At 44.7% G+C, this 17,056-nt stretch overlaps 1 protein-coding gene across 1 annotated transcript in view; it reads right to left on the bottom strand.

Annotated features, from left to right (window-relative positions):
* CDH22 (cadherin 22) overlaps nucleotides 1–17,056 on the bottom strand; it is a 154,026-nt gene that overhangs the window by 17,438 nt on the left and 119,532 nt on the right. Inside the window, 1 exon segment of the mRNA XM_056812366.1 lies at nucleotides 6,343–6,479. Within this exon segment, the coding sequence (XP_056668344.1) occupies nucleotides 6,343–6,479 (137 nt within the window).

A 17,056-nucleotide genomic window follows, 5' to 3' on the forward strand; every position in this document is an offset into this window, starting at 1 on the left:
ACTACAGAACACCAGAGCTAGAAAGGAGCTCCCAGCTGTGCCTGGCATCCTCTGAGAAGATTCAGCAACCTTAGCTCAGGTGCCCTCGAGAGTCACAGCACTGCAAGTGGGGGGACATGCCATTCTCCAGGCTCCTTTCTGACCTCTGCTTAACAGCTGTTGTAAACTGGGCTCTCCTACCCACCCCTTTTCCCTCCCAAGCTGAAAGTCATTGGATTCTGGTATGATCCCTGCTCTGGCACCAAAAAGCTGGGTGTGAGCCCAAGTCACAGAATAACAGAATGTTATGGCTGGAAAGGACCTCTGAGACATTCTAATCCACTCTCCTCTTATAGATGAGGAAAATGAGACCCAAAAAAATGAAGGAACTTTCCAGAGGTCAGATAGCTAGTTAGGAGCAGAGCCAGTTTCCTTCTCTGACTCTTACTTAGTTTTACGATCTGTAAAATGCTGTGGGTTGGCCTAGAGAATCTTTTTGGGCTTTGATCCCTTCCAACTCTGATATTCTGTGTTCTAGTATTCCTCCCAATTCTGTAGTTCTGTGATTCTGTCTTTCCCTCTTCCCTTAAGGCTTCTTTAGCCTAGTTCTCTAACTAGCCTGGGCAGTAGAGCCCAGCTCGGGGTTCACAGAGCAGATGAGATTAGCTGCTAGTTGTTCTAAGTGGCTGGCTTCCAGCCCAATAGGGGTCCATGCGCTGCTTGTAGGCCCCCGAGGGAGGCAGTGGGGACCCCAGGCCTGACCCCATCCCTCCCTCCCCAGCAATGGGGACCAGCTCGGCCTCCAAAATTCTTGCTGTCACTTTGAAGGCCTTCCCTCTACATCTGCCCTTTCCACCAGAGGATTCAGACACAAATTGTACTTTAAATTCAATATCGGTCATTAATATTTCATGATTACAAAACGTTAAAGATAATGTCAGTGGAAGGAGCGTCTGGATGGGCAGAATGGATGACTCAGAAGTTACCGGCGGAGGGGAGTCAGAATACTAAGCGGCTCCACAGGCCTTTGAGGTAATCCGGTATGACAGGCAGCCCTGCTGGAGGGGAACTGCAACACTTACTAACTTGTTGGGAAATCTTAGCTGCTGTGTATAAATATTTCCCCTCTGATTCTTGTCACCTTGCGTTTGCTGAAAGAGAGAAAGCTTGGCTGGTCAGACCAGCACCCCCACCCCGGCTCGCCTCCCCCCTGCTTGAGCCAATGTGTCCTTCTGTCTCCAGTGGGTCTCCCCCACCCCCATGCCAGGCACACCCTGTTCCCGACAGCCCACTGAAGCTGAGCAAACAGAGAATTCTCAGAATGTCAAGGTTTGAGGGATCCTTAGAACGTAGAATGTGAGGCTATAGAATGTGTAGCCTGGAAGAAGCCTTAAAACACAGAGCAGGAGATGTTTGAGCTCAAAGGGACCTTAGAATGGAGGCTTTCGGAGCTAGAAGGATTTAAGAACAAAATATTTTTAGACTGGAAGGGACTTCGAAGGTCATCTTGTACAATATTCCCCTGATTTCGTGGAGGAGAGAACTGAGGGGAGAAAAATAAAGTCATTTCTTTTCTCTGAGCCTCAGGTTTCTCATGTGCAAATTAGGAATAATATTTATAGTGCAGGGAGGAGGGATGCCTGTGGATAAATTTCAGAGGGTCCTGTGTGACCCTGGGTAAGTCACTTAACCCCCATTACCTAGCCCTTATCACTCTTCTGCTTTAGAACCAACAAAGAGTATTGGTTCTAAGGTGTAAGATGAGGGTTTTAAAAAATTTTCAGAAGGTCTATGAATATAGATGGGAAAATATCTTGATATATTTAATATACTTTATTATATATCATATATCACATATTATATAAGATAACAATCTATTTCAACATAACTGGTTTCCTTTGTATCCTACATATTTGGATTTATGTATGTAAAAACTTTATTCTGAGAAGGGTCTGTCTGATTCACCAGCTGGCCAAAGGGGTTCACGATACAAAAAAGGTTGAGGAGCCCTAATTCCCATCTCCTGGGATTGCTGGGACATTCAAATGAGATAAATGAGTAAAGTGCACTGTGAACCTTAAAGTACTCTATATACATCAGCTATTCTTCGTTGCTCAAGGTCAGAGTGGTCTGCCATTACCATCAGAGCAGGAATTAGATTTTTTTTCATCTTTACCCCAAGATGCTCCCTGTGCAAATGTTCCTAAGGAGGCTTCTACTAAGTCACAACTGGCACGGAGCCCCAGCTTTGAGCCAGCCTCCAAATCTAACCTTGGGCCAGTCACTTCCTCCTCTCTGGACCTTGATGTCCTCAGATGTCAATATATACTAGTCCCTAAACTGCCTACTGCTGCATGGAAGGAAGATGAAATGTAGCTGTAGATAGGAGGCACAGGGTTTTGTGCTTCTGTCTTTGATGAAAATCAATAGCTCTACAAACCTAAGGGGTTAGTTTTACTAACACTGGTTTATCAGGCTGTGAGGAGTTGTGTTTGGAGACCTGATTTGACCCTCTAAAGGAATACAGATTCCATGTTATATAGTAATTCAGCCCTCCTGGATTTTGTGAATTCAGTTCTGGGAAGCCCTAGAAAAGCGAGGCTCCCTTTGGCTAAGTGCTTTACCAAAATCCATTGAGATCCAGCTCTTCAGGAGGCTAGGATTGCTAACAAATCTCAGGAGAGGGAAGCAAGGACTGGGTGAACTCTGTCTTAACCAGAACCATGCCCAGATCAATGCCCTGGGTTGGGGGCACGTCACCAACTACCCAGGAAAGAGGGCGACTCCAAGGCACTGGATAATAGGATCAATTCAAAGCTTTGAGGGATCTTAGAGGCCGTTGAATCCGACTCCACCAAGAGAAGTTAAATGTTACCTGCAGCTACACAGGTAGTGCCAAATCCTGTGAGGTTGTCACGGTCACTACCCAGAGGGAAGTGAGTCTTCCCAGAGAGAGGCTTATCAGTGGGCTTCCTCCACCACTGACCCTATACTTAGAGGTCCCATCTATCAAATTAGAGAGTTGCGCTAGATGGTTTCTAAGGTCCCTTCCAACTTTATCATTCTATATTTTAAGGTTCTTTTCAGTTCAGGTCAGGTCAATTCAATTCAGAAGAAGCTAGGTGATATAATGGATAATATATTGGGCCTAGAGCCAGGAAACCCGAGTTCAAATCTAACTTGGACACTTACTCACTATGTGATCCTATGTAAGATTTTAAATCTCTGTTTGGCCTCAATTTCCTCAGCTGTAAAATGGAGATAATAATAGCATCTACCAGGGCAGTGAGGTGGCTCAATAGACAGAGGGCCAGGTCTGGAGTTGGGAGGACCTGAGTTCAAATCTGGCCTTAGACAAATTCTAGCTGTGTGACCCTGGGTAAGTCACTTAACCCCAAGTAAGTAGTCTTTACTGCTTTTCCGTCTTACAGTTCTTACTACAATAGAAAGTAATGATTTAAAAAAACAGCATATAACTCCCAGGGTTGTTGAGAGGATCAGATGAGATAATATATGTCAAGCACTTAGTTATACAGGGCTTGGCATATAGTAGGTGCTTAATAAATGCTAGTTTCCTTCCTTCTCATAGTTTAATAGAAAGAGCACTGGGGGCAGCTAGATGGCTCAGTGAATAGAGAACCAGGCTTAGAGACAAGCAGTCCTGGGTTCAAATATGAATGAAGAGAATTTCTAGCTATGTGACCCTGAACAAGTCACTTAACCCTTTTTGCCTGATCCTTATCTCTCTTCTGCCTTGGAACTTATATTTAATGTCAATTCTAAGACAGAAAGGAAAGAAAGAAAGAAAGAAAGAAAGAAAGAAAGAAAGAAAGAAAGAAAGAAAGAAAGAAAGAAAGAAAGAAAGAAAGAAAGAAAGAAAGAAAGAAAGAAAGAAAGAAAGAAAGAAAGAAAGAAAGAAAGAAAGAAAGAAAGAAAGAAAGAAAGAAAGAAAGAAAGAAAGAAAGAAAGAAAGAAAGAAAGAAAGAAAGAAAGAAAGAAAGAAAGAAAAAGAAAAGAGGGAGAGAAGGAGCCAGAAATACTGGGTTTGAATCCTAGCCATGCCTTTTCATAGATGACTTGGAGCAAGTCACTTTCTTTCTTTGGAGCAATTTTTGGACTCAGGTCTATTTTGGTTTCTTCTCATTCTAACTAAAATCCTAAAGGAATGAAATGATAATGGTAGAATATCAGACACTGCAGTGGGCTAGTGGAGGGGCGGTCTGGTTTTTGGGGCTGGAGAAGAGTTGTGCTCTCTCTCTCTCTTTCTCTCTCTCTCTCTCTCTCTCTTTCTCTCTCTCTCTCGCCTGAGGCCTTTCCACCTCCTGGGGAGCACTGGAGGGGAGGGGGTTTGCTTCTCTCTCTCCTCCCCAGCTTGTTGGCCACTTGCTCTGTCACTGCTTGTTCTTTTCCTTTCATGCCCCAGGAAAAGTGGATTCAAAGGCGCTTATAGCAGCAGCCCAGAGGTTTGCTCATCCTTTGTATTTCCTTTTAAACTGGAGTTGAAAGCAACAGAGGGAACTTCAGCAGAGGGACTTAACTGGGCCCAGGGTTGGGGCAGTGGGGCTGACTGAGCTGGAGGAGGGGGCAGGAAACCTAGGCCTCTCCAGGGAGAACTTTCTCCAGCTCTCTCTGAAGGAAGGTCAAAATGGTCAGGGAACTAGATTCCCTTAAATGGGGGGCTTTGGAGCCTGCAGCTTTTAGCCTTTCCTGCTAAGAAAGACTATAAATTTTCTCCTCTGGGGTGATTAGAGGGTCAGGGGACTGGGCTCAGGAAACAAGTGATGCTCTAAAAGGAAATAGGTTCACAGCAAACTACAGATCCATCTAGAGAATGGCAATAATAATAACAATAAAAGGATTATAGAGCCAGAAGAGACCTTGGAAGTCATTTAGTCCAACCCTCCATCTTTGTTCCATTGTGTCTGACTCTTCATGACCCCATTTGAGGATTTCTGGGCAAAGATAACTGGAGTAATTTCCTTCTCCCACTTATTTGACAGAACAGGAAATTGAGGCAAACAGGGTGAAGTGACTTGATCAGAATCACACAGCTCATAAGAGTCTGATGCCAGATTGGAACTCAGGTCTTCCTGACCCCAGGCCTGGCACTGCTAGCTAGCTGCCCCAACCTGCCTTCTTATAGATGAGGAAACAGTCCCATAATTATTAAATGACTTGCACACAGCCATCCACCTTCACCAGAAAAGCCAGGATTGGAAATCAGGTCATCACACGCCACATCTAGCTCTTTGCACTGCACTGGGATGCAATTACTTGCACCATCCTGGATTAGTCACTTAACTTCTCTGGGACTCTGTTTCATTATCTGCAAAATGGATACAATAATACGTCAGCATTACCTACTTCAGAGAGTTGTTTTTATGAGAGAATGCTTTATAAACCTTAACTTGTGAGAGAAATGTGAGCAATTTTTCTGATCAGCAACAGAATATCTATTAACCATTCACTTAGCCAGCAGGGGAGCCCCCTGAGCACAGTACAGGGAATCTGTGGGCTCCAAGCCCACTCCCCACTGGCCTGGGTCTCCTGATTCTGCTATGGTTCTTTTCTGAGTCTCATCAGTAAACTGGACATCTAAGATCCACTTGAGCTAATTCATCCTGTATACTGCATTCTCTTCAGCCAGACCTTCTGCAACAGCTTTCTGTTGCAGGTCCCTGATTCAGCTCAGGGTTAAGGACTCTGGTATGTCCTGAGAAAGAGGAACAGACAATTAGATCCTCTCCAGGGGTACCTGGAAAACTGAGGCTAAAAGGAAGAAGAATGCCTGGATTTTCCTAACTGCCTTCTCTTTCCCAAGTGGGAAATCTGGCCCAGTATTTCAGACAGGTCTGTTTAATTAGCAATTAGTAAATGATAAGAGGGTCCCTCCTGACACTTAGCCTCATCCGAAGTGAACTGGAATGGCTGGTTGGTTTGGGAAGAGGAAAGGGAAGTCTATAGAGGATACCAGGGCTCTGGAGACAACCCTAGAGGAATTGGTGGCCCCAGGCTATTCTAAGAAGGCTTGAGGAGGGAATTCTCAGGGTAATACAAGTAGTAAGTAAAAGCAGAGAGAAGAAAGTGTTCAAGGAAAAGCTAGCGGCAAGGCCAGCTTGGCAGTGTTTGGGACTGGATGCAAAGGAGGGGTGGTAGGAGTTGGCACCTAACCGATGTTGTCATTCAGTGAAACCAAGAGACGGGCCCATCTGCTACCAAAAGGCAACTCAGGACGGAGTTGGAGGTATCCAAGAGGACTGGATCTGTAGGCAGTCTGTAGAACTACAGGCTTTTTTTTTTCAGTACCAGAAGGTAAAGTCTTCATCCATCCACCTATCCTATCCCCAACCCTGCCCTACTCACCAGCCTCCATGGCCAGCACAGTGATGTTGTGCCAGCCTGCTGTCTCCCGGTCAAGTCCCTTGCCTGTCACAATGGCACCAGTGTCAGCATCAATGTTGAAGATCTGCTCCAAGTCTGAGTCCCGGTCGATGGCGTACCTAGGGGCCCATGAAGAGGCAGGACTGAATAGTGGCTCTGGGGCCCTGTAAACCCAACCCAGGGAAATGAGAAGGCAAACTGTTGGGAGTAGGGCAAGGGAGGCTCAGCCCCCAGGCTACTTCTCCCTGTCTCTTCCTCCTATCCCATCAATCTAACCGATTTGGGAAGCATCGTATGGTATTGGACAGAGTTCTGAATTTTGAAAACATATTTGAATCCTAGACAAATTACAACTCTCTGGACCTTACTTTCCCATTCCGTAAAATGAAAAGACTTCCCAAGTTCCTTCCAACTCTAAATCTATAATCCTATTATCTGTGCTTCATCCTATTCTCAACTCTGTGGCCTTTCCAAACCTTCCCCACTCTCATCAAGCCAACTTCATCTACAATCCCAAGTGTCTCCACATGGTAGAGGTCCTAGAACAACAATTTGTTCAGAGCATCTAAGATAAGTGTTATTTTTAGTCAGTGAATCAACTAATTGACAAATATTTATTAAGTACTTATATACCACGTATTATGCTAAGTACACGTGAGTGTCAGTCTCAGGAAGAGACTCTAGATTTCCTGGATGGTCTGCAGGATGGTCCTTGAGGGAGTTTGGGACTCGGTCAGTTTCTAAAGGATGAAAGGCTCATGCTGTCACAAGAATTCTAGGACTTTTCCAGGATGAGTGGAAGCCCTGCACTGTTTCTAGAAAGTGTGGGGGTTTAAGAAAAAAGATTAAGAAACTCTATAAAAAGGGATGAGGAGGAGGGATGAAGCAGGGCAAGACAATAAAGGTAGATCATAGTCTATTGCATAAGATTATACATGTAGAGTTAAAAGAGACCTTAAAGGACATACCCAACCTCCTCATTTTATAGATGAAGAAACTCAGATCTGGAGAGGTTAGTAAATTGCTCTTGTTCCCACAGTCGAGTATCTCTGGCAGGATTTGAACCTAGGTCTTTCTGACTTCAAATTTAGCCCTCTATGCATTCCTTCCCACTGCCTCAGACTCCCCAATTCTTCCCTTCAGGAAGCCAGGTAAAGTCTTGGGAGTACAATGATTCACTGAACAACTTTGCACTCCCAAGGCTCTACCAGTTCTGAACTGACTGCCTTTAGGTAGCTCTAGTACTCAATTTATTCCTCTCCTAGGGGTTCCCCCCATTCTGTGGGAGATGGAGGTTCCTGAGATCTAAGGGCTTTGTTGGTGGATGGGGTGGGAATGCAGGAGGGAGGATATCCCTTCCTTAAGGCCTTCCTTAGTATATAATGGGTCTCTGAGAAGCAGCAGGATGCAGTGAGAGTACCAGTAACTTGGATTAAAATTTAGGCTCTATCATTTGGTTCTATGGTTCTAAAATCTGGTTTTACCATTTACTGGCTGTATAAACCTGAATAGGTTGCTTAACCTCAAAGAGCCTCAGTTTTCTCCAAAAGGCTAATCAATTCTCAGCCTCCTTTGCTAGATCTTTATCCAGGTCTACTAACTGTGGATATGCTCCAGTGCTCTGTCCCAAGCCCTCTTCACTACTTCACTTGGTGATCTCATTTCTATGCCAGTGATTCTCAGACCTACTCTCTAGTCCTAACTTCTCCTGTGACCTTCAGTCTTGCATCTCCAAGTGGATGTCCCAAGGATATCTTGAACTAACCAGATCCAAAACTGACTTCATTATCTTTCCTCAAAAACTCTCCCCTCTTCCAAGGACACCAACATCTTCCCTGTTACCCAGGATCAAAACCTACATGTCATCTTCAACTCCTTATTCTCTCTCATCTCCCATATCCAACAGCTCTACTCTATACAACATCTCCTTTATATGTCCCCTTCTCTGCTCTGACACTGCCACAACCTTGGTCACCTCTACTGAAAAAGCCTTCTAGTTGGCTTCCATCCTGAAGTTTCTCACTTCTCTGGTTCATTTTCCATTCAGTTGTCAAAGTGACCATGACATCCTCCTTCGGTAAACTCTGATAGTTCCCTATCACTTCCAGAATCAAATATAAAATCTTCTGTCTGGCTTTTAAAGCCCTTGATAACCTGCTTCCCTCCTCACTCTCTCCACCTCTCCAGTATTCTTATACTTTACTCCTCTCATATATTCTACACCTCACTATATATAGGTATATTCTATATATACACTATATATAATATATACATACATATATATACACACACTATTGTGAATATATATGAATATATATACAAAGAAAAAAAGTCAGAAAAAAAATTGAGTTCAAAGCCAGCCTCAGACATTTACTAGCTGTGGGACCCTGGACAAGTCACTAAATCTCAATATTCCTTGACTTCCTTAATTGTGAATGGGGAGAGTGATAGCACCTACTGAGGCAAGGTTGCTGTGAGCATCAAATAAGATAATATCTGTAAATCATTAAGCACAGTGGCTGGTGCATTGTAGGGGCTTAATAAGGATTTATTCCCTTTTCTTTTACCTCCTTCCCTCTCACCAAAGACTTTACCTCCTGACTGTGTGTATCCTCCCCACCCCACTGACCTATCATTTTATGTATTCTTACTTATCTTTCATGCCTGAAATGAGTCTTACATAAAGGAAGAAGACTTGTTCTCCTTAATCTTAGTGCTCTCCTTCTGAGATTATCTGCAATTTTTTAAAACCCTTATCTTCCATCTTAGAATCAATACTGGGTATTGGTTCCCAGGCAGAGGAATGGTAAGGGCTAGGCAATGGGGGTTAAGTGACTTGCCCAGGATCACACAGCTGGGAAGTGTCTGAGGCCAGATTTGAACCTAGGACCTCCCATCTCTGGGCCTGGGGATCTCAATCCACCGAGCTATCCATCAATTATCTGCAATTCATATATGTTTTTTGAATATATATTGTTTGAATTGTTTGAATATAATTGTTTGCATGTTGGATCAGCTAGGTGGCTCAGTGGATAGAGAGTCAGGCTTGGAGACAGGAGTTCAAATCTGAGTTCAAATCTGACTTCAGATACTTCTTAGTTGTATGACCCTGGACAAGTCACTTAACCCCTGTTGCCTAGCCCTTATTGTTCTTCTGCCTTGGAACCATGACACAATATTGATTCTAAGACAAAAGGTAAGGGTTTAAAAATTGTATGCATGTCATTTCTACCTCTAGACTGTGAGCTCTTTGAGGGCAGGAATTATTTTTGACTTTCTTTGTCTGCCCGGGGCTTAGCACAGCACCCAAAACATATAAGATGCTTAATAAATGCCTACTGTTGTCATATCATTATTTCACTCATTTGGAATTACAATGATTAAAATCTCACTCTATGCCCTGGAGAGGTCAAAGATAGAAATAAAGGTCCCATGTCCATCAAAATATTGCTAATTGTATTTGTTGTGGTTGGCATCCATTGATTGGAGATGGATAAACCAATCACAGTATATGAATGTAATAGAATAAAATTGGACCATAAGAAAGATGAATGTGAAGGATATAGAAAAGCATGGGCAGACAGCTGAACTCATGCAAAAGCAAAAACATGACAAGCTCAAATAATTACCACAAAATCAATGGAAAGAACAGTAACCCAAAATCAAAACCGAATGCTAGGAACCAGCCCAACAAAGAGGTGAGAAAATGAACCTCCCTTTGTTCCTGGCAGAGGTGGGGGGCTATGGGTGTGGAACCTGCATATATTATCAGACTCAGTTGATAGAGTAGTTGCTTTTGCTGAACTGCTTTCCCCCCCCCATTTTAAAAATTCTTTTTAACAAGAGGTGGCTGGGGAGATCAGTCAGGGATGCTTTTAGAAATAAAGGTGATATAAAAACAAATGTCACTAAACTTTTTAAAAATTATAATTGTATGAATGATCTCACAGGATTGCTGTGGGGGAATCATGTTGTAAGCCTTAAGGCACTTAGAAATGTGAGCTACATGAGTTTGGTCTAAAATAATCACATTTCTACAGTTCTCAAAGTGCTCCCAACAACCCCTGAAAGACTGTTAGGGAAATAGTAGTATCCCACTTTATAGATGAACAATTTCTCTGAGCCTCAGTTTCTTCAATTACTTAATTTACTCTAAGTAAAGTATCTTACTAATGAGTGAGGTGGGATTTGATACCAGGTCTCACGAGGCTTCAAATCCAATGTCCTGCCTACTATACGGCCAGGCTATCATTAAATGGTTAAATCCAGCAAGTCACCAAATAATAGACACAGGGAACTGGAAGAAAACTTGGAACACAGAGGCAATCCTGGGAGGGTCCTAACAAAGCACATGAAAGACTAGAGCAGGAAGGACACCCAAAAGTAACATGTCAGGCCTGGAAGGGACCTTGTACATTATCTGGTCTAACTCCTTTTTAACAGAGTAGATTAGAGCCCAGAAAGGAGTGACATACCCAAAGCAAACTGTTCCTTCCCCAATCTAAGCCCATGACCTCTGAAAAAGATTGTTTTTATTTTTCTTTTTTCTTTCTTTTTTTTATTTTTAATATATTTTATTTGATCATTTCCAAGCATTATTCGTTAAAGAAAAAGATTGTTTTTATAAAGACGAAAATGAGCATAAACATCTCAAATTCCTTCAGCCATTTGCCATTTCCTCTGTTTCCCTGGTGATCCTGCATATCCTACAAAGTCCAGTTACCATTTCTAGGAAGCCTCTCCAGATTGCTGACTGGCAGTATTCTCTCTCCCTTCCCTCCATCACACAGAATTTCTTTGGTCCCCTCACATTTTAATTTATATTCACTTTGGTTCAACAAGTATACATTTAAGTGCCTACTCTATATGAGGATGCAATGTGTCAGATGCTGGGGACAGAATTTTTTTTAATGACATAATTCAGGGGTGGCTGGGTAGCTCCGTGGATAGAGCCAGGTCTAGAGACAGGCAGTCCTTGGTTCAAATTTGGCCACAGATACTTCCTAGTTATGTTACCCTGAGCAAGTTGCTTAACTCCAATTGCCTAGCCCTTACCATTCTTCTGCCTTGGAATTGATACTTAGTGTTGATTCAAAGATAGAAGGTAAGGGTTTAAAAAAAATGACAGTCTCTGATCTCAAGGAGCTTCCAGAATCATACAATATGCACCTAGATCGGTATAATAAAATATAGGATGGGATGGGAGCAAAAGAAAATTTGAGGAAGGAGAGAATACTTTCAATTGGGGTGGGATGGGGGAAAAGGTACCACCAGTTAGGCATTGAAGAGGATTCTACAAGGCAAAGAGATGGAAGATCATGAAAATGCCATGCATGTGAATGAACCAAGGCAGAAGATGGGATACTGAGCTTGGAGAATGCCTTCTGGTTCTGTGTGGCAGGAACGTACAGTGCACAAAGAGAATTCATGTAGAATTAAGGTGCTAAACACAGGCTGCAGCCATATTGTAGAGAGCTTTAAATGCTGAGTATCTATTTTCTCCAATGAGCAATAAAGAACCACAAAAAGCTTTTGATCAGGAGACTGAAATGGTCAGACATGGGACCTTTCAATCTTTGACCTCCTTGAGGCATATTCCTAGCAGTGGGATGATTTCTTAGCATAATTCTAAAATTAGTGAAATAATACATGTCTTAGGAAGAAAATTTTGGCAGCTGCCTGAAAGATGGATAGGGCTGGGAGGTTGAGGGGCACCTGAAAGCAAATCAGTTTTAAGAGGCCATTATAATAGCCCCAGGGAAAGGTGATGAAGGCATGAACAAGTGTGGGGGGCACAGTAAGGGGAGAGAAAGGAATGGATTTGTGAGCTATTGTGGAGATGGAATCAATAGGGTGTGACAAGTGAGTAGATGTGAGGACTGAAGAGGGAAGAGTCAAAGATGATTCTGAGGCATTGAGCCTGGGTGACTGACTCAGAGAATCGTGATGACATCTATTTAAATAGGGAAGTTAGGAGGAGAAGGTGGTTTATCAGAGATGATGATAAATTCTAGGCATGTAGAATTTGAGACACCAGTGGGACTTCCAAGTTGTGTCTCCTCCGAAAAATAGGTGGCATAATAAATGCAGGTCCCACTTAAAAATAGAACTTGCAGAGAATTCTAGATTTGGGAGCTGATTGGTCTTAGAACTAATCAATCAACAAGCATTTGCCCAGTGCCTAATATGGGCTTGGAGTTCTCCCAGGTGATAAGGACACAAATATAAAAGTGAACCAATCCCTGCCCTCAAGAAACATGCATTCTATTGGAGAAGGAGAACAGATACTGATATATACATGTATATAAATTGGTTGCAAGTTGAATTGGGGTGAGAAAACAGCTGGGGAGGATAGAAAAGCTGGGGGCTGGGTAGGAAAAAACTTCCCTCCCTCCCTCCCTCCCTCCCTCCTGAGGTACTTAAGATGAATCTTTGGGAGACTAGCAAGCCTCAGAGGGAGATTAAGAGTAGGCATGAGGGACAGCCAGTGCAAAAGCAGACACAGGAAATAGTGCTGAGAGTGAGGAGCAGTAAAAAGACCCCTCTGATAAGGACCATACTGAGAGTAAAGAATAATGTAGATTATTCCACTGGCCCAAGAATCCATGGGATACTCACACTTCCCGCTAGTCTCTCTTCTCTATTCTGATCTAGCTGGATTGTTAACAATTCCTAGAATTCTTCCTCTCAGGTTGTCACTTAAATATTTATTCCATTTTTCTGACCCTGTTTCCTCTGTGAAAGGAGACGGTTGGTCCCAGTATAAGGCCCCTTCTCTCTTTAAATCTGGGATCCCCAATACCTTTCCCTGTGACCTCCCACAGCCTACCTCCAGTCCCTTCTAAGGTCACTGGAGAAGTGATTGGAAATGTTTCCTGATACAGTCCAGTATTGTGAGAGGTTCCATAGAGTTCATCTGGTCTGTGCCCCTCCTTTTACAGATGTGGAAACTGAGTAAAGTCACCGAGGAGGAAAGCGCCCTTTGTTGCCCGAGCTCACCTAGTAGATGAGGAAAGGGCTGGGCACCAATGGTGAGCCAGGCCCTGGGCCTGCAGTCTATCGTCCCTGCCATCACTCTCCCGCTCCCCTCCCTCTGTCTCCTCCTCCGTCCCTCCCACCCCCTCCCCCATGGTAGCACTGGGGGCTCCCGGGCTAGGGGCCATCCAGCAGACGGCCACTCGGCCGCTCTCGGGAGGCTGCATCCCTGGGCTCGGCAGTCTGGCCAGCGCCAGGATTTGTTCGTCTGCAGCTTTTCAATTGCCGCGTGAAAAAAGCCCTTTGTTCCGGCTCCTTCCCGGCTCCCGCCTGCCTTTGTGCAGCGGGGGCGGCGCGGGCCCGTGTCTAACACATGTCTCCGGCGGCCCGAACAAGGCGGAGGCTGCTCTCCCGCCAACGTCTTCCAAGAGCTGATAAAGCCGGGCCCAGAGCGTGGGGAGCCTGCCCCCCCCCATCAGCCCTCGGTCCAGACAAAGGGCGCGCGCCTCGGGCCCAACAAGCGGTTTATTGTGCGGGTCCGGACAAAGCAGGCCCGGGCGGGCGGGGGCTGGGGGTGGGGAGCCCGGCACCCGAGCTGGGAGCCTGCAGCCGCGGCCGGACCCGCTTTCACCCACACCACCGGGACGAATTGGGGGCTGAAGTCCCGGCCCGACCTCCAGGGAGGCCAGCTGCATCAAAGCGGAGCCCTGCCAGTTATTATTTGAGACTGGGCCCTGGCCCAATCAGCCCGCGCTGTGGCAACGCACGTCCAGCCAAGCTGCTTAATTAGCACCATCCGACAGCCATGCAAAAGACGCTTCATTGAGCCTGCACAGGGGTGGCTCTGCTGGGAGGAAGGAGCGACTGGCTGCAAAACCAGGAGTCCTGGCTTCTAGTCCCAACTTGATTACTAACTGGCTGAGTGACCCTGGGCAAGTCCAGTCCCCTCTCCCGGCCTCAGTTCTCTTCTCTTCGAAATGAAGGGATTGAAGAAACGGTTGCCAAGATCTCTCTTCACTCTGAGCCTTTCAGCTCTCCAAGGTCCCTTCCATGTCTGACAATATGTGATGCCTTTACTGGATCTTGTGCTTGGTGAGATCATGGAACATAAAAGAGAAACAAGACCTTTCCTCCAGGAGGTTCCATTATAGAGTCTAGTGGAGAAGAAAGCCTAGGGATACAACTGTAAGAGCAAGCAGCACGAAGCAGGACACAAACCGAAGGAGGGAGAAATCACATCCTAGCCAAGTACGGGAGCCAATCGAATCTGGGAGGAGTTGGAGGGAGAGATATGGGCCAAAACAAGAAAATGAACTTGTGGGCCGGTTTTACTATCCGGGCCCCTACATCCTGCTCATCTACTTCCTTAGAGAGGGCTTTGGAGACTATTTAGTCCAATTCTCCATTTTGGAGATGAGGATACTATTGTTCATAAGGGAAAGTGACTTGTTCATTTCAAGATGCTTGATTCTGATAGCAGTGGGATAGGTCTCAGGGCTAATGCTGTAACCCAGTACAGGTAGCAGTTTTAAAAAAGCCTAATTCAGGGGTGGTGAGACGGATTGAGAGCTAGGCCTGGAGACAGGTGGTTCTGGGTTCAAATTTGATCTCAGACACTTCCTTGTCATGTGACCCTGGGCACGTCACTTGATCCCCCCTCTCCTCCCCCCCCCCCCCCCATTGCCTAGCCTTTACCACTCTTCTAAGCCTTGGAACTAATACACAGTATTGATTCTAAGATGGAATGTAAGGGTTTAAAAAAAAAAGAAAGGCTAATTCAGTGGGGAAGGAATAGGTTGGGTGCTAGGCCCTACCAGAGGAGTCCAAGTTAATTCTTAGCCTGGAAGTGGGAAGGGCCTCTCAGCTGATGATTGCCTCTCCTCTTCATCCCCCTCCTGGTGGTCTCCCTATCCTTGAAGATCACTTAGAGACTTAGAGCTAGATAAGATCTAAAAATAAAGGAGATCTTCATAGATCTTCAAAGCTGAAAGGATCCTCACAGACCATTCTAGTCCAACCTTTCATTTTTCTGAGGAGTAAACTAGGAAGGGAAGGTATTTACCTCTTTCCCCTTTTTCCTGTCTTCCCCTTTTCTTTCCCATCACTCCTTTTCATCTTCCTCTTTTTCCTTCTCCTATATCCCCTTTATCCTCTTCTCTTTCTTTGTCTTTCTCTTATTACTCTCTTCCTCCCCTTCTTCATCTTTTTCCTTTCACTTACATCCTCCTGTTTTCCCCCTCTCCTCTCCTGCCTATCTTTGCTTTCATCCCTTCTCTTGTCTCTTTCTCCCCTCTTTCTCTCTGATCCCCTTGCTTCTCCTCTTCCTATTCATCTCCCACTTCTTTTCCATTCTCTTTGTTTCTTCCTCCATTTTCTCCTCTTTTCCTTCCCATTCTTCTGTCTCCTTCCTGCTTTCTCCTATTCTCTCCCTTTCTTCACTTGCCCTCTTATTTCTCTTCCCCTTCTCCCCAGTCCCGACTTGTTCCCATTTTCTCTCTTTCTCTCATTTCCCTTTCTCCCCCTCTCTCTGTCTCCTTCCCGTTTCTCCCCTTCTTCTCCTCATTCTTCCCTTTACCAAGCTCCCCCCTCTGCCTTTATTTCTCCCTATCCAATTCTCATCCTGCTCCTGTCTTTCTTCCATTCCTCTTCTCCTTCTTTCTCTTTCACTCCCTGGGCAGTCCTCTTTTCTCTTCTTTCTGCCTCCTCAGCCTTCAGAGGCAGTTTGTTCTCAGTTCTTGGTTCTTTTGTTCCCTCTGTAAGTAAATAATGTGAAGACAGAGGGAGGGAGGGAGGGAAGGAGGGAGAGAGGGAGGAGGGAATCCCAGGGATGGAGAGTGAGAGCCAGGTGTTCCCAAGGATAGCAACTTGACTGCTGGAGATGCAGGTCAGTCATTGCTGCTGAGCCTAAAGCTTCTGGAGGGTCATAAACCAGGAGGGTGGGGGAGACACAGAGAGATGGAGACAGACAGACAGGCAGGCAGACAGGAAGAAAAGGGAGACAGAGAGAGGAAGGAAGAATCATCTATTATCTACCCCAGGTTGGGATTTAGAGTGAGAAGACCTCTCCTAAAAAATGGGGAGCTCAGATGGCCTCTTCCACTGGGCTCAGAGAGTTTGATTCCTTGTTATTCAATGAACACACACAGATTTAAAAAATAGAAAGGAAAAGGGGGATGAGGAAAGAAGAAGAATGAAGGCAACTGAGAACATGTCTAGTGCCTGAGAGCAGAAGGGAAGGAGAAGGGCTCCATTCCAAAGACAATCAGAATTTCAGGATTCATCAAGTTCTCCATATTTTGGAACTGGCTGGCAATTTCCCCAGGGACCCATGTCTGGGGAAGGGAGAGGGCTGCATGTATTTATGCCTGTCTATGGCATAAAGCAATACACACTGTACGGTGAAAAAAACACTAACTTTGAAGTCAAGGGACCTTTGTACCAGTGTGGCCTCAGACTAGTCATTTCCACTTCTGGGACTATTCCCTGGGGGGGAAGAGCTTGGATTATATGATCCTCAAAGTCCCTTTTGGCTCTACATCCTATGCAATTCAACAAATATATCTTAAGTGTTTACTTTATAAAAGGCACTGTACTAGGCTCTATGGTTGTGAATTTTTTTTTTTTACAAATGAGACAGTTTCTGCACTCAAAGAGCTTACACAGTGTTCAGAAATCATACATTCTGTGGTTCTATAATTGGTTCTATAATCCCTGCTCTTCT

This window comes from Monodelphis domestica, chromosome 1 (assembly GCF_027887165.1).
Source record: "Monodelphis domestica isolate mMonDom1 chromosome 1, mMonDom1.pri, whole genome shotgun sequence".
NCBI classification, from domain to species: domain Eukaryota; kingdom Metazoa; phylum Chordata; class Mammalia; order Didelphimorphia; family Didelphidae; genus Monodelphis; species Monodelphis domestica.